Source organism: Ranitomeya variabilis, chromosome 5 (genome assembly GCF_051348905.1).
Source record: "Ranitomeya variabilis isolate aRanVar5 chromosome 5, aRanVar5.hap1, whole genome shotgun sequence".
Lineage (NCBI taxonomy): Eukaryota > Metazoa > Chordata > Amphibia > Anura > Dendrobatidae > Ranitomeya > Ranitomeya variabilis.
The window spans coordinates 166,205,199-166,223,734 of NC_135236.1; the positions used below are offsets into that span (position 1 = coordinate 166,205,199).

At 38.4% G+C, this 18,536-nt stretch overlaps 1 protein-coding gene across 2 annotated transcripts in view; it reads left to right on the forward strand.

Annotated features, from left to right (window-relative positions):
- ACAN (aggrecan) overlaps window positions 1–18,536 on the forward strand; it is a 142,951-nt gene that overhangs the window by 86,339 nt on the left and 38,076 nt on the right. For both annotated transcript variants that reach the window (XM_077263458.1, XM_077263460.1), the window contains exons 9-13: window positions 6,919–7,046; window positions 10,872–11,165; window positions 12,563–12,748; window positions 12,981–14,972; window positions 16,722–16,835. In XM_077263458.1, coding sequence (XP_077119573.1) covers window positions 6,919–7,046; window positions 10,872–11,165; window positions 12,563–12,748; window positions 12,981–14,972; window positions 16,722–16,835 — 2,714 coding nt within the window. The remainder of the gene's footprint in view (window positions 1–6,918; window positions 7,047–10,871; window positions 11,166–12,562; window positions 12,749–12,980; window positions 14,973–16,721; window positions 16,836–18,536) is intronic.

Genomic DNA, 18,536 nt, shown 5'->3' on the forward strand with positions numbered 1-18,536 from the left:
ACGACCACCTTTGAAAAAGAAACATAAGATAAAACGTCAAGACTGGGCCAAGAAATATTTTAAGACTGACTTTTCAAAGGTTTTATGGACTGATGAAATGAGTGTGACTCTTGATGGGCCAGCTGGATGGACCAGAGGCTGGATCAGTAAAGGTCAGAAAGCTCCACTCTGACTCAGACGCCAGCAAGGTGGAGGTGGGGTACTGGTATGGGCTGGTATCATCAAAGATGAACTTGTGGGACCTTTTCAAGTTGAGGATAGAGTGAAGCTCAACTCCCAGACCTACTGCCAGTTTCTGGAAGACAACTTCTTCAAGCAGTGGTACAGTAAGAAGTCGGTATTGTTCAAGAAAAACAAGATTTTCATGCAGGACAATGCTCCATCACATGCCTCCAACTACTTCACAGCGTGGCTGGCCAGTAAAGGTCTCAAAGAAGAAAAAATAATGACATGGCCCTCTTGTTAGCCTGATCTGAACCCCATAGAGAACCTGTGGTCCCTCATAAAATGTGAGATCTACAGGGAGGAAAAACAGTACACCTCTCGGAACAGTGTCTGGGAGGCTGTGGTGGCTGGTGCACGCAATGTTGATTGTAAACAGATCAAGCAACTGACAGAATCTATGGATGGAAGGCTGTTGAGTGTCATCATAAAGGAAGGTGGCTGTATTGGTCACTAATTTTTGGGGGGTTTGTTTTTGCATGTCAGAAATGGTTATTTCTAAATTTTGTGCAGTGATACTGGTTTACCTGGTGAAAATAAAAAAGTGAGATGAGAATATATTTGGTTTTTATGAACCCCTTTCTGACATTGGACGTACTGTCCCGTCAAGGTGGGGTGGGCCCGTATGACCACCGACGGGATAGTACGTCATAGCGATCGGCCACGCTCACGTGGGGAGCGCGGCCGATCGTGGCCGGGTGTCAGCTGCCTATCGCAGCTGACATCCGGCACTATGTGACAGGAGCGGTCACGGACCACCCCCGGCACATTAACCCCCGGCACACCGCGATCAAACATGATCACAGTGTTCCAGCGGTACAGAGAAGCATCGCGCAGGGAGGGGGCTCCATGCGGGCTTCCCTGAGACGATCGGTACAAGGGAATGTACTCACCTTGTACTGAGCATCTCCTCCCTGCAGGCCCCGGATCCAAAATGGCCGCGGGGCTGCATCTGGGTCCTGCAGGGAGTACTTCCGGGTCAGGAGCAGGCTGCAGCTGCAGCTCTGTAAGCCTGCAGCGATGAGTGAGATTACCGATCTCACAGAGTGCTATGCAAACTGTAAGATCGTCGATCTGTGATGTCCCCCCTGGGACAAAGTAAAAAAGTTTAAAAAAATTTTTCCACATGTGTAAAAAATAAATAAATTCCTAAATAAAGAAAAAAAAAATATTATTCCCATAAATACATTTCTTTATCTATAAAAAAACAATAAAAGTACACATATTTAGTATCGCCGCGTCCATAACGACCCAACCTATAAAACTGTCCCACTAGTTAACCCCATCAGTGAACACCGTAAGAAAAAAAAACTAGCCAAAAAGCAATGCTTTATTATCATACTGCCAAACATAAAGTGGAAGAACACACGATCAAAAAGACAGATATAAATAAGCATGGTACCGCTGAAAACGACATCTTATCCCGCAAAAAAAGAGCCACCACACAGCATCATAAGCAAAAAAATAAAAAAGTTATAGTCCTCAGAATAAAGCGATGCCAAAATAATTATTTTTTCTATAAAATAGCTTTTATCGTATAAAAGCTCCAAAACATAAAACAATGATATAAATGAGATATCGCTGTAATCGTACTGACCTGATGAATAAAACTGCTTTTTCAATTTTACCAAACGCAGAACAGTATAAACGCCTTCCCCAAAAGAAATTCATGAATAGCTGGTTTTTGGTCATTCTGCCTCACAAAAATCGGAATAAAAAGTGATCAAAAACTGTCACGTGTCCGAAAATGTTACCAATAAAAACGTACACTCGTCCCGCAAAAAACAAGACCTCACATGACTCTGTGGACCAAAATATGGAAAAATTATAGGTCTCAAAATGTGGAGATGCAAAAACTTTTTTGCTATAAAAAAGCGTCTTTTAGTGTGTGACAGCTGCCAATCATAAAAATCCGATATAAAAAATGCTATAAAAGTAAATCAAACCCCCCTTCATCACCCCTTTAGTTAGGGAAAAATAATAAAATTAAAAAAATGTATTTATTTCCATTTTCCCATTAGGGCTAGGGTTAGGGTTAGGGTTAGGGCTAGGGTTAGGGTTAGGGCTAGGGTTAGGGTTGGGGTTAGGGTTGGGGCTAGGGTTAGGGCTAGGGTTAGGGTTGAGGCTAGGGTTAGGGCTAGGGTTAGGGCTAGGGTTAGGGTTGGGGCTAGGGTTGGGGCTAAAGTTAGGGTTAGGGTTGGGGCTAAATTTAGGGTTGGGGCTAAAGTTAGGGTTAGGGTTGGGGCTAAAGTTAGGGTTAGGGTTTGGATTACATTTACGTTTGTGATTAGGGTTGGGATTAGAATTAGGGGTGTGTCAGGGTTAGGGGTGTGGTTAGGGTTACCGTTGGGATTAGGGTTAGGGGTGTTGTTGGATTAGGGTTTCAGGTAGAATTGGGGAGTTTCCACTGTTCAGGCACATCAGGGGCTCTCCAATCGTGACATGGCGTCCGATCTCAATTCCAGCCAATTCTGCGTTGAAAAAGTAAAACAGTGCTCCTTCCCTTCCGAGCTCTCCCGTGCGCCCAAACAGGGGTTTACCCCAACATATGGGGTATTAGCGTACTCGGGACAAATTGTACAACAACTATTGGGGTCCAAGTTCTCTTTTTATCCTTGGGAAAATAAAAATTTGGGGGGCTAACAATCATTTTTGTGGAAAAAATAAGATTTTTTTATTTTCACGGCTCTCCGTTGTAAATTGTAGTGAAACACTTGGGGGTTCAAAGTTCTCAAAATACATCTAGATAAGTTCCATGGGAGGTCTAGTTTCCAAGATGGGGTCACTTGTGGGGGTTTCTACTGGATGGGTACATCAGGGGCTCTGCAAATGCAATGTGACGCCTGCAGACCAATCCATCTAAGTCTGCTTTCCAAATGGCGCTCCTTCCATTCTGAGCTCTGCCATGCGCCCAAACAGTGGTTCCCCCCACATATGGGGTATCAGCGTACTCAGGACATATTGGTCAATAAGTTTTGGGGTCCAATTTATCCTGTTATCCTTGTGAAAATACAAAACTGAGGGCTAAAAAATCATTTTTGTGAAAAAAAAAGAATTTTTATTTTCACGGCTCTGCGTTATAAACTGTAGTGAAACACTTGGAGGTTCAAAGTTCTCACAACACATCTAGATAAGTTCCTTGGGAGGTCTAGTTTGCAATATGGGGTTACTTGTGGGGGGTTTGTACTGTTTGGGTATATTGGGGCTCTGCAAATGCAACGTGACGCCTGCAGACCAATCCATCTAAGTCTGTATTCCAAATGGTGCTCCTTCCCTTCCGAGCTCTGCCATGCGCCCAAACAGTGGTTCCCCCCACATATGGGGCATCAGCGTACTCAGGACAAATTGGACAACAACTTCTGTGGTCCAATTTATCCTGATACCCTTGTGAAATTACAAAACTGGGGGCTAAAAAATCATTTTTGTGAAAAAAAAAAGAATTTTTATTTTCACCGTTCTGCGTTATAAACTGTAGTGAAACACTTGGCGGTTCAAAGCTCTCAAAACACATCTATATAAGTTCCTTAGAGGGTCTACTTTCCAAAATGGTGTCACTTGTGGGGGGTTTTAATGTTTAGGCACATCAGGGGCTCTCCAAACACAACATGACGTCCCATCTTAATTTCAGTCAATTTTGCATTGAAAAGTAAAATGGCGCTCCTTCACTTCCGAGCTCTGCCATGCGCCCAAACAATGGTTTACACCCACATATGGGGTATCGTCGTACTCAGGACAAATTGCACAACAACTTTTGTGGTCTAATTTCTTCTCTTACCCCTGGGAAAATAAAAAATTGGGGGTGAAAAGATCATTTTTGTGAAAAAATATGATTTTTTATTTTTATGGCTCTGCACTATAAACTTCTGGAAGCACTTGTTGGGTCAAAGTGCTCACCACACATCTAGATAAGTTCCTTAAGGGGTTTACTTTCCAAAATGGTGTCACTTGTGGGGGGTTTCAATGTTTAGGCACATCAGGGGCTCTCCAAACGCAACATGGCGTCCCATCTCAATTCCAGTCAATTTTACATTGAAAAGTCAAGTGGCGCTCCTTCCCTTCCGAGCTCTGCCATGCGCCCAAACAATGGTTTACACCCACATATGGGGTATCAGCGTACTCAGGACAAATTGCACAACAACCTTTGTGGTCTAATTTCTTCTCTTACCCTTGGGAAAATAAAAAATTGGGGGCGAAATATCTTTTTTGTGAAAAAATATGATTTTTTATTTTTACGGCTCTGCATTATAAACTTCTGTGAAGCACTTGGTGGGTCAAAGTGCTCACCACACATCTAGATAAGTTCCTTAGGGGGTCTACTTTCCAAAATGGTGTCACTTGTGGGGGGTTTCATTGTTTAGGCACATCAGGGGCTCTCCAAACGCAACATGGCATCCCATCTCAATTCCAGTCAATTTTGCATTGAAAAGTCAAATGGCGCTCCTTTCCTTCCGAGCTCTGCCATGCGCTCAAACAGTGGTTTACCCCCACATATGGGGTATCAGCGTACTCAGGACAAATTGTACAACAACTTTTGGGGTCAATTTTCTCCTGTTACCCTTGGTAAAATACAACAAATTGGAGCTGAAATAAATTTTGTGTGAAAAAAAGTTAAATGTTCATTTTTATTTAAACATTCCAAAAATTCCTGTGAAACACCTGAAGGGTTAATAAACTTCTTTGCAGTTTTTAGAATGGTGTCACACTTGGGTATTTTCTATCATATAGACCCCTCAAAATGACTTCAAATGAGATGTGGTCCCTAAAAAAAAAATGGTGTTGTAGAAATGAGAAATTGCTGGTCAACTTTTAACCCTTATAACTCCCTAACAAAAAAAAATTTTGGTTCCAAAATCATGCTGATGTAAAGTAGACATGTGGGAAATGTTACTTTTTAAGTATTTTGCGTGACATATTTCTGTGATTTAAGGGCATAAAAATTCAATTTGGAAAATTGCGAAATTTTCAAAATTTTCGCCAAATTTCCATTTTTTTCTCAAATAAACGCAAGTTATATCAAATAAATTTTACCACTAACATGAAGTACAATATGTCATGAGAAAACAGTGTCAGAATCGCCAAGATCCGTTGAAGCGTTCCAGAGTTATAACCTCATAAAGTGACAGTGGTAAGAATTGTAAAAATTGGCCCGGTCATTAACGTGCAAACCACCCTTGGGGGTGAAGGGGTTAAGTTGCCTAATATTTATGCACAGTAATAGTTACCTACACAAACAGATATCCTCTTAAGATAGCCAAATCTAAAAAAAAAACCACTCCAACTTCCAAAAATAAAAAGCTTTGATATTTATGAGTCTTTTGGGTTGATTGAGAACATAGTTGTTGATCAATAGTAAAAATAATCCTCTAAAATACAACTTGCCTAATAATTCTGCACACAGTGTAGCAAGGTAAGGCTGCATGCTATCAGGACCTGGTACACTGGACTTCAAAGGGTGAGAGAGAAGACATTCTAAAAAGCTGCCTTGGACGCCAAGAAAGATTGTGCCACATTTACTTTTGTGCTCAATTTTGGGATTTTCCCAAGTGTAAACTATAATGTATGGTTATCTTCACATGAGCATGGTAGTATTTTTCATTGCAATGCACTTTGCACTTTATTTTTTTAGAAGCAATCTTTTTGTCTGTTCTGCCTCTAAGGTACAGTTTAAATAAATGAGTGATATGTTTTAAAGTAGAGTCTTCCAATTCAATGCTCTTCCAAAGTGTTAAGTAAACCATGTCCGACCAATGCAACTTCCCCCTGCTGTTGATACGTTTGCAATTGTGTATTTTATCATAAACTCATATAACCTTAGTTCATGCCAGCGCTTCATACATGAATCCAGATTTTTTGTTCAGAATAGTCACTATTTTTTCACACATAAAAAAGTTTTAATTTCAGGCATAAAAACCTAAATAATTTTATCAAAATGGTGTTTTTTCAAAAATGCTTTATGGCTTCACATATGTCTTGCATTAGTGGTCCAACACTTTCTATTGTCTACAAAAAAGCAGCAAAATCTGCCTTTTGGCTACAGCTTTTTTATTGCCAAGAGATCAGGTTTTGGCTGCAGAAAAAAAGGAGCAAAAAAAGCAACATGTGAACATAGCCTAAGAGGTTTTTTCTTATTGTATGAGACAATTGGCATCCACATAGGAGTTTTTTTTCCTCCTGATGATGACTTTTGTCATTTTGCAAACTTATCAGTTATATAATTATATATAAATTATGGGAATATGCATTTTAATAAGACAGTTCATTAGAAAGGAGAGGAGGACACTCAGGAAGTGAAAAATGAAAGGTTGCAGAGATTACAAGATGTTGTGAGTCGTGCATAGCAATGTTCTGCTTAATTTTTCTAAGAGCAAGCAAACTTTTTTATCCATACATGACTTAAAGTTGTGGCCTACTTGATGAGCAGAGACTCCTGAGATGTAAATCGGGCCGGCACTGAGCTTCAGGAGCACTTTATTGCGGTGTAAAATAATAAATATGTTAGTCTTTCTATTTTAGTCAACCTTGATTATTTTGTTTTAAGAGTTACAATACATTTGAAAACGAGCAAATATCAAAAAAATATATAACTAAAAAACAAACTGCACAAACTAGCTTTTTTATACTACCAATTTAATCGAATTAGTAAAGAGTTGCTAAATTTGGCAAATAACTAAGCTGTGAATATATTTCTTTGGACAGGTACCCCATTGTCAGTCCTCGTGACAACTGCCATGGAGATAAGAATGGATTCCCAGGAGTGAGGAACTATGGCGTGGTGGATCCGTTAGAAGAATATGATGTATATTGTTACATTGACAAGCTACGAGGTATGCGAATAAAGTATTAGTAATAGCAGAAAAGGGGGTAAATAAGCTTTTTTTTATGCAAAGCACTTTTTCTGTTTATACCAAACTACTGCTGAGATAACTACTACCTTAGTTTTTATGTAAATGTACCCATATTATTGTTAGCTATATAACCATTATTATAGCTTGTATTTATTAGGTGTAGGTGTTTGCTTTTATGCACAGATGTATATTCTTGGTATGTGGTAGACCATACATTTATTATACTCTTTCTTTATTGCTGCTACTCTTCTACTTAAAATATTATTTGGGTGAGGCATGTGTGTGTTATATAAATACATGTCACTGAGCTTTCTTATATCCTTTTGTAATTTATCCATCTATCTATCTATCTATCTATCTATCTATCTATCTATCTATCTATCTATCTATCTATCTATCTATCTATCTAGCCATCTATCTATCTATCCATCTATCTAGATATTTATCTAAATATATTACTGTGCAAAAGTGGACAAGTGTGAAAAAAGTTTGGGAAAGTAAGGATTTTTCAAAAATAGAAGTGTTAAAGGGAATCTATGAGCAGGCTTTTCTGTGCATAGGCATATGTCAATAAGCAGTGCACAAGACAATGTAGTGATATTCTCCTGCTGATAAAACACTGGTGACATATCACCAGTATCAGGGCATCTGCCCTTACATCATGCTGCTCTTGGATTAAATAGAAAAAACCTGCTGACAGATTGTTTGTAATAGTTTATTATCAATAAAAAAAAATGCAAGTTAATGAACAAAAGGAAAATCTAAATCAAATATATATTTAGTGTGACTCCTTTTGCCTTCAAAACAGCATCTGTTCTTCTTGAATTATTTGCACAAAGTCAGAGATTTTGCAAGAATATAGCATGGTGTATGAGCAAACAAATATATCTTTGTACCGTGTTAGCCAGTAGATAGAAAAATATTTAGAATTGAGAGTCCTCAGTGGTTGATACCTTTCAATGTCTAACTGAAAAGATGGTAACAAATTGCAAGCTTTCGAGACTACTCACAGACCCTAGTACTCTCAAAAACTTGAAATTTGTTACCATCTTTTCAGTTAGCCATTAAAAAATATCAACCACTGAGGACTCTCAAATTGTAATAATCGCGTAAACAAATACACCCTGCAGGTGATATTGGTCATTGTTTTCATATGCAGGGTTAAACAACATAATTAACTAAAATATGTAGTTGAGTAGGAAGCTTCAGCTGGGTGAGGAACAGCCATACTCTGCTACATAGGTGAGGTTGTAGAAGACAGTTTCAGGCCACAGGTCATACACCATGGCAAGAATGAGCACAGCAGCAACACACAAGATAGTTGCATCATCAAGGTCTATCACACATATTTCAAAACAGAACAGACTAGAATTTCAAGATGTCCTGGTCATTATAATTTGAAAAAACACCAATAAATGGGCAAAATTAAAGACCATAGATGCAGTGGTCTGCCAAGGAAACTTAGTAAAGCTAATGAAAGACACATCATTCTTACTTCCCTTTGAGTTACAGGACTGATCAACATGTTAATTCAATGCAAATGATGAAAATTGAAAAAAGAAATCAAAACATCTCAATTTTTTCAATACAAAAGATGAGCACAACACATACATGCGCTTACACTCCTTGGCATGCTACTGATAAGCAAATCAATGTTTGTATGAGGAACTTTTGTCACGTTGGCCAAAATGTACTTGGCAGATCATTAGATCCACTGCTGGCAGCACCCTTTGCAATGGCTGACAAATGATTACAATTATGTGCTCAATGGGAGACAAATCCAGAGATGCTGCAGATGACGTTAGCACAATTAGACCATGCAGGCTACTCCCAGTACCATGGGAGAAATACGAACTATGTTGTCATGCTGAAAAATGGCTCTTGGGTCACTTTCATATTACCTCATTAAGATATCTTCATGACGGTGCCCACATGGTTTCCAAACCAATCTCCGATTATCTTTGCATCCAAGATAAAATGAGAAACCTGTATTGCAGTCCCCATTGACATTTTTCTCTGCACCACATCAAGCGATGTTGTGAGGTCAACAGAACACCTGGACTTTTGGCTCATAACCCAATGTTGCACAAATACCTTCTGATGGTTTGTGTAGATCCTGTTTGATGCCCCAGGCTTGATATATGATATCTAATTTTGCTTACAGTAAAGAATGGATCACTATGCGCCATTCTTCGAATCTGACAAGATCACACGAGTAACATCTTGACGAGGTCTTCATTTAGGAATGTCAAACCAGTCCTATTCCTGGGATTATGGTGTGAGGTGAAATAAAGTATGGTTTTCAGGCCCGTCTTGTCTTCATTTCAGGTACACTCTTAGCTTGGCGTTACATTGATTTGGTTGTGTAACCAGCGGTACAGTCATTTCTCAAGTGTTCCAAGAGCTATATTTTAACACAGCAACGCTAGACCACATGTTGCTCATGCTACTGTGTGCAGCCTGTGTGGCCTACATGTGCTACCATGGCCTGTAGCATCTCTGGCCTTGTCTTCCATCAAGTACATCTGGACTGTCATTGGTCCGCAATTGCAAAGGGAGCTGCCAGCAGGGGATCTTGATGATTTCCCCAAATGCATTCCACATGACAGAACATTCCTCAGGCAAATAACCTCTCAGAAATCATGCCAGTGCATATAAGTACATGTATTTCTGCATGTGGTGCTTATGCTAAGTACCAAATAAATCAAGAAATTTTGATATGTATCCATTTTTTTCATTTCATATCATTAACAACATATCTATAATTCCTGTGAGCTTCATACCCCCACGACTTTTCCTTGATGTTGCAATTTGAATGTTGAGTGTATATGAAACACACAATAAATATGGTCATGGAAGAATTTTGCCATATTTTCCTTACAAAAAGCCAGTGATAAAGCCCATGCTGTGCTTTAAATGTGTTGCCCAGTCTTGTGGTGAACGTCAACAGTCACTGCAGGCTACTGAATCCTTACAGCATGCTTACCACACTCTGTAAGAATTATCTAGTGTTGCTGCCAAGACCGGACAGTCATGTGACCTCATTTTTGTGATTTGCATACATGCGGTCATGTGCTGGCAAGATTTGCATAGCCTTGCTCAATGTAAATGAACTGAGTAAGGCCGAGCACATATACTTGGAATGTGGCGGCATGTATGCAAATTCAGAACTTGGGGTACTGCCCAGTGTCAGCAGTGACATTGGAGAATCCTGACAATGTGCAGTGTGCGCACAACAAAACTGGACAACCTCTTCAATAATACAAATTTGTTTAAGGCAAATATGGATGTTGGAGGCACACTGAGTGCTGAAAACTGATTTTATGCTAAATATAAAGGACATGTGGAAGGATAATAATGATGGCATTGTTTTTACTACTAAAAAGCAATCCATTGAAAATGACTGAAATAGTATCAGAAACAGGTTCGGGAACCAATCCAGAAGATTTAAAAAAAAGACTCATAAGTAAAAATAGGTTTTGTGTATCAATTTGTGAACATACTTGCTGGTAAGATATACATTTTTGGCTTTTGTAGTTTAAAATAAATCAGTCAAAAATTACAGACAACACAAAAAGTTTAATAGCCCAACTGGGATACAAAATGAGACAAAAATATTTTTTTTTCCTAAATTGTGCATTAAATTGTATACATTAGGCTACAATAAGGAATTCATGATGGATTAATTTACCCAGTGATCGGTAGTAATCTAGCACATCCATGTAATGGCCTAAATGCAAAAATATATTTTATATTGACTAATAAAGCTCTAATTTTAAATGTTTCTTTTTTCCTTCTTTGCAGGTGAAGTGTTTTTTATAACTCGACCCGATCAGTTCACTTTGCAAGAAGCAGCCGAATTTTGTGAGAGTAAGAATGCAACACTAGCTTCCACTGGACAACTTTATGCAGCCTGGAGATTGGGATTTGACAAGTGCAGAGCAGGCTGGTTATCTGATGGCAGTGTCCGTTACCCTATTGTGAAAGCACGTAAAGTTTGTGGAGGGGACAATCCTGGAGTTCGCACAGTCTATGTACATGACAATCAGACCGGATTTCCTGATCCTCTGTCGAAGCACCATGCCTTCTGTTTCAGAGGTAATTATTCACCAATAACATTCACACTATCCCTATCAAACAACATGTATTTGTAAAGAAAAACTAAGATTTTTTTATGAAAGAAAATTAAAGATACTTGCTAAGTCCCATACTATAGTAGTTGCTGGCAATTCTTGTGAATGCTGCATGCTTCCTAAAAAGTAATGTTTTGTGGGCTATATATAGCTACTAGTTACAGTATATAGATTTTGGTTAGCTTTAAAGAGCATCTGTTAAAAGGATCAACCCTCCTAAACTCAGGAGGCAGATTCTCAGGGAGATCAGTTTCTCAGGGAGATCTATGTCCGGCCCATAGATCTTAACAGCTCATTTACATATAAGAAAAATGTGAATTTCTCTGGAATAAGACATCGGATCACAGAAAACAAGACATCGTTTTATTCAGCTTCTTATGACCTACATGCACATATAGATGGCTTAGGAGGGTTGAACCAACTAACAGATTGCCTTTAATTTGTGATTGTAATATGATGGTTCAACCCACTTAGTGAAAAATGTGATCTTGGATTACCACTGGTTACTAGTAAACTAGTAGTTTTACCCAAAATGGAAATGTCCTTAGACTCTTTGTCAACATTACCTACTATTGGAAAATGAGAAAAAAGATTAGAAGACTGAGACAAAATCAAAGGAAGAACAGGCAAAGATTATTACCAAGTAGTGGCAAGGGTAAATAATTATAGTTGTACAAACATGAAGAGTCATGCTGTATGCCAGGAACACACTACAGAACATGTAAGCCCTTGTTCACATCTGCGTCATGGTCTCATTTATAATGGAGGCCATGATGCTGTGCTGGATCCTTCATACAAATGCGAAATTGATCTTGTGACCGTCAAGATTGACTTATAAGAAATTTATTGTGATTTTGTTTAAATTTTGCAGTTTTTTTATGACATGAATAGAGATGTATTCTACACTATATTTGTAATTAAAAGTGATGTTAAACTTGACGGATCGCTTATAAAGGCTCAGAAAGCAGATAAGAACTGAGCCCTGCTGCATTTGCAATAGATTAATGCATACACAATTAAAATCCACACCTAATGTGTGCATATAATTATGGAATACAACCACAGTGATTCCAAGAGGAACACCTCTCTTATACAAACACACAAAATTATGGTACATTGATAAACTGTCCTTTAGAGGAGTGGTCCTATCAAAGAAGGTGGCAATGTACCATATACATAAAATGGAAGTGAACAATTCATCATAGCAGTGGTCTTCTGAAGGTGGTTATATGGTAAGGGTAATGGTAAACTTATGAACCTATATTTTGTCATTTAAATGATGATTAACCTATTATACTGATGAAAACATTTTTAAATTGTCTTTAGAAGGAAAAAATAGTGTTCTGTTTTTACGTGTTGTAGCTGGAGAGGAGCTTCCAAGTACTCCAATTGAAGAATTAATTCCAACTCAAGTAGTAGCTGTTTTGGAGGGCCTTCCTTCTGGGGAGACGACTGAGGAACCCGTACTTGTCACTGGATTTGAAAATGAGACAGACGTGTGGCTGACAAATGTCACTGCCCTTCCCACTGTGGAAATAATAGAAACAGGTATAAAAGATGTCCAAATCTATTTTCTATCAAAAAATGTTAAAAAAGTCATTTTTATAGTTAATATTTAAAAATGTTTATGTAAATATAAAATATTATTTTTTATTCTTCAGAAATAAACTTTTTATTGTTTTTCATTTTAATAGTTTTTTTGTTTTTTTCTGTATACCTTCAATTAGTAATACATATCTAACACTACAATTTTTTTTTCACTCTTCTTTTTTTTTTATAGTGAGGCCTTCAGCAATTCCTCCCTTGATCTCTGTTCCCGAAGTCATAAGCGGAGATGCATCTGTGGATATTAGTGGAGTCAGTGGTATTCCATCTGGTGAAGTATCTGGAGATATATCTGGAATTTCTGGAATAAGTGGAGAAGCAAGTGGGTCGCATTCAGGAGTTGAAATTAGTGGGGAACCATCTGGAAGTGGATTGCCATCTGGTTTTGAGCTTTCTGGAGAAACAAGTGTGAGTGGACTTCCATCTGGAGAAATTTCTGGTGAATTACCATCAGGTGAAGCTAGTGGTATACCTTCTGGAGATGAACTCATATCTGGATCAGCTTCAGGAATCCCAGATGCAAGTGGACTGTCATCAGTAGATGTTGAAGCATCTGGAATTGAATTAATTAGTGGTTTATTTTCAGGTCTAGATTTTGGAAGTGGTCAGCAATCTGGTAGTGGAGATATTAGCGGACTGTTTTCAGGTAGTGGAGATTTTAGTGGACTGCCATCTGGGTTTCCAACAATTATACATGTGGACACAACATGGATAGAAGGTGCAACAAAAACACCAGAAACAGAAGCAGAAGGAAAGGGTCTTACTGAGTTTAGTGCATCTGGAGAACTATCTGGATTGCCATCAAGTGATTTCAGTGGCATAGCTTCAGGTCTAGAAATCAGTGGTGAATCTTCTGGATTAGATATTAGTGGCCAACCATCTGGATTTTTTGATGCAAGTGGAGATATCTCAGGTGTTGATGCTAGTGGATTTCCATCTGGAATTAGTGGCGACCTTTCAGGTTTACCATATGCAAGTGGTGATTTTTCTGGTATTAGTGGTGAAGCATCTGGAATAATTGATATCAGTGGAGAAATATCTGGAATATTAGATGTTAGTGGTGATTTATCTGGCATAAGTGGAGAATATTCTGGAATAATTGATATTAGTGCAGAGTTGTCTGGTGTAAGTTCTGGTATTTTTTATGAAAGTGGTGAATCATCTGGAGTAACTCTTGTAGATGAAAGTTTAACTGAACTTTTAAGACCATCAGTAGAAGAAATGGAAGGAAAAGGGGCAATAGAAACTAGTGGTTTGTTTTCAGGCGATATCTCAGGTGATGTATCTGGAATTTCTGGCATTAGTGGTGAACCCTCAGGCTTTATAGATATCAGTGGTTTTGTATCTGGAGATATTGTTAGTGGAGAAATTAGTGGACTCTCAAGTGGCATTGACTTTAGTGGAGAAACATCAGGAATTGAATTTGTGAGTGGTATCACATCTGGCATTGAAGACCTTAGTGGACTCACATCTGGTATACCAACAATATCTCATATAGATTTTACTTTAGTGGAAGCTCCAACATTGGGACCTATTGTAGAGGAGGCAGGTCAGGGACCATCGGGAGTATTTGAAATAAGTGGATTTCCTTCAGGAGAGGCATCTGCAGAAATGTCTGGACTTCGTGATTTAAGCGGGCAACCCTCAGCCACTCAAGAAAGTGGAGATATTTCAGGATATACATCTGGCCTTCCAGAAATCAAACTAATAACTGATGATTTAATTGAAGCTGTTACCAAACCAACAGTTGCACAAGAGTTAGGTGGTGTCACTGTTCCATACATTATTGAAAGCTCTGCTTCTGGGGATATTAGTGGGGAGGCACCACTTTCTATTCCTGAAGTCAGTGGAGATCCATCTGGAATTCCTCTAACTAGTGGTGAAACTGTTGATGGAAGTACAGAAGCCAGTGTTGACACATCTGGCTATCAAACTGCTTCTTCAAAAGATTTGTCTGGTGAATCATCTGTACCGGACATAATTATTAGCACATCACAACCAGAATCTGAATTAACAATTGTATCAAAAGAACCAGAAGAAGCAAAAAAAGACACTGAACTATCTACTTCTGCATCAGGAGATATTGTTGACGAGCCAACAGTTCAAACACCAGCACCATTGATGGAAGCTACACCTCAAGTACTTCCCGATATAGATTATGTTGAAGGTACTATGTTTCTCATTCCCAATATTACTGGATTGAAGCTGAATATTTAAAATATTGTATTCAATTCTGATATTTATCATTAATACTTGTTGAGGGAGATTTACTTTATACTACCTTGGAGTAAGGGTGATAAATTTATTAAAACCATAAATATGCTTACATTTTTGGCAAATTTATTAACACATATGTTAGTCCAAAGGAAAATAAATTCCTCTATTGACCTTGTTCACTTGTCTTGACACTTTTGAAAAGTGTTGAGATGCGAGAAAAGTTCAAAATTATTGTGCAGTTATGATATGTGCTACAATTTAAGACTTTTTAAAGTCGCAGAACTGGTACAGATCATTTAATAAATTTCCTCTATTATCTGTTAATGTATAATTTAAGCTGAACCCAGAACTACAGTTAAAGAGGACCTTTCACCAGATTTTTCACACTGAACTGGATATACAATCTAATAGTGACTGTGGATCGGAATAAAACATTTTCATTTGTTTAGTTTTTTTAATTTTGCCTCTCCATTGCAAAGATATTGGCATTCAGATATTTGAAACCTAATTAGTTAACTTTAGTTAAGTCCAAGTAGGTGTTATTAGATAGTTTTCACTGGAGGCATGCACTTCTGTCTCCTGTATGATGCTGACCAATCGTAAGCAGACAGCAACATAGAAGTGCAAAAGTATCTGTGATGATATCACCAGGATCACATGACCACAATCCACAGATCCTGCCTGCCAGAATGTGCACCCTAAATAAGCATTGAAGATATTTGGGCAGCATGGTGGCTCAGTGGTTAGCACTGCAGCCTTGCAGTGCTGGGGTCCTGGGTTCAAATCCCACCAAGGACAACATCTGCAAGGAGTTTGCATGTTCTCCCCGTGCTTGAGTGGGTTTCTTCCGGGCACTCGGATTTCCTCCCACACACCAAAGACATAGGAATTCTAGATTGTGAGGACAGTGCCAATAATGTGTGTAAAGCACTGTGGAATTAATGGCACTATAAAAGTGAGTAAAACAAATAAATATTACACAACAGAGAAGTGTGGCGCTATTAACTGCAGTTAATATTTCACTGAGCGCCAAATATTTGATTGCTAATATCCCTACAGCTGAGCGGCATAATAAATAAGGGACGTTTTTTCGCTATAACATCGGCTGTCCAGTCCAGCATGAAAAAATTTGTAAAAAGTCTATTTAAGGCCACAATACACTTGTGAGAGCTGACAGACAAAGCTATTTCTCCTGGTTCCGCTATACATATGTGCACATAGAGAGCAGAAAAAGTCGCTGCTAGGTACCTCTGGAACCAACTTATTTCCGGAATAATAAAAGTGATGTGTGTTACAATTCAAGCTGCTTCACCCTCTTTTCCCCTTAATCATCTAGCGGAGAGAATTAGTAGGCCGCCTATAAACATTAGACTATTGACTGATTCTGCCGAAATTGGGGATTTGGACAACTTTACTTTAGTTTGTATGCGGCTATCCCAATTTTCCTCTCACATGTTGTTGGGAGAGTTAAGGGTCAGGCAGAAGCTCAGTGGTTTGCCTGATTGAAAACATGAATAATATATTGCATTTTAAATCTCATTATTTTATTAATCTGGAAAATGTCAAACAAAACAACTGTGCATGCATCCATATGAAATTGAAGGCATGTGGATATTGAGTATGGCCCAATGTACATCTTGGGGAATTAAATTACTGCATGCATTGCATTAGTTAACTGATCAATTTTGGGTAACTACAGGAATATTCGGGACATGTGCGGATATCCAGTGTGGAATTGGAACATGCGTAGAAAATGAAGGGAGAGTTCATTGCCTGTGTCCACCAGGATATGGAGGAGACAGCTGTGACATAGGTAAATTCTTGTAATTTCGTATATTATTGACATATGTATGCATTTTATAGCTTATTTCATTGCGTTAATTAAGGGAAGCGGCTTATATTGAGCTTCTTCAAACACATTACTTTAAGTAAACAGTTGATGAAGAATGTCAGCTAAATGGCAGTGATTCCAAGTAAAGTATATGAAAGCAAGGCTACAAAAGGTAAGGAAATCATTGGGTTTGTTCTCTGCTCATCATTTTGAAATTTCCTTTTGATCTAGTGTAGCAATACCATGGTTGTAGGTATCTATTTTATATGTGCATAATCTTTTTGGACTTTTTTCCCAATTGTTTAATAATGCTAGCAATATTATGAACATGTGGGTCATAGGGTGCTAGAATACCATAATTGGCAATGCATGAGGGCAGAAATAAGCATAAGATGTACTCAGAGCTAGTCTGTATCCAACAGTTGTAGAGCCTGTCTAATTCCAACCTACATAGCGGGACAATATCATTAGATGAAAAAAGAAACCAATCAGTAGGTTTGCTGCATATTGTGACCCCGCACATAAATGACAAGACTGGGAATAAACATTGCTCACCTCTACTAGTGGTGTACCGTATGCATTGTGGGTCTGCAGCTATAAAGCCGTCTACAGGTATATGCTAAATTACCCCATTGCCCATAACATCCTCCTTTCAGACTCAAAAGGGTATAAACAAAAGATATATTTATTTTTCTTTTCTATCTGTACTTTTTTATTTAGAGAAGAATGATAAAATGATCTAACGGTTGTTTTTAACACCTATTCATTTTATATACTGTATATGAAAAAAAACAATTATGTTACCAGAAATACAGACGACGATACAAATAACTACATAATTAAAATATTGTATCTAAGAACTAATGAAATAAGAATGTTATCTATTGTCAGTAATGTGTGCATTGTACACCTACTCAGGTTCCTTGTAACTAATGCTCTTGTCTATTGACAACAAAATCCAGGACACCCCTATATTAAATGGTAGGGAAACCAAAAATGTGGCCTGTCATCATTTTGTTGACTCCTTTATCCATATATTCCAATGCGGGAATAGGTTTCCCTATTTTTCTCATAAATTCACCAAAAGACAATTGCAATTAATTCACCAATGCATCCTAATGGGTAGTGAACCAATGAAACGCAAAGCAGGTGTATATTTACCTACAACCAGGATCCTAAGCTTTACTTTCCACAGAATCTGGTTATTTATGTGAGTTATCAACTACCGATGAATGGAAAAAGCTAAGTTGCAATTCGACTGTTCATGCATTTTTTCCCAGGAAATTCGAGTCCGCTCCTCACTGTCACCATCCCGGCCCTCATCGCATCTTCTGATCGCTGCTGCGAGTGCTGAAATACCAACTCATGCCATGCTAGGATTTCTGCTTCTGTTGAGGCCCAAAAGAGTTCTGCACAAGCATGTAAAAGGTCATAGCATCACAATATCATGGTGTGCACCGTGACTTTGCACATGTATGCACAAAACCGTCCCAGACCTCATCAAGGAATTTCAGCACACATGTAGGCGATCAGAAGGTGAGACTCGTGTTGAACGAATGATGGTGATATGTGGAGGGACCAAAGAGGTGAGCGGTAAGTTGAGCATGCAATGTTTGCGTTTATTTTTTATCCGCTTTGGCAGAAGCAAGTCACAAAAAATCCGCATATTGACAAATGCAGATT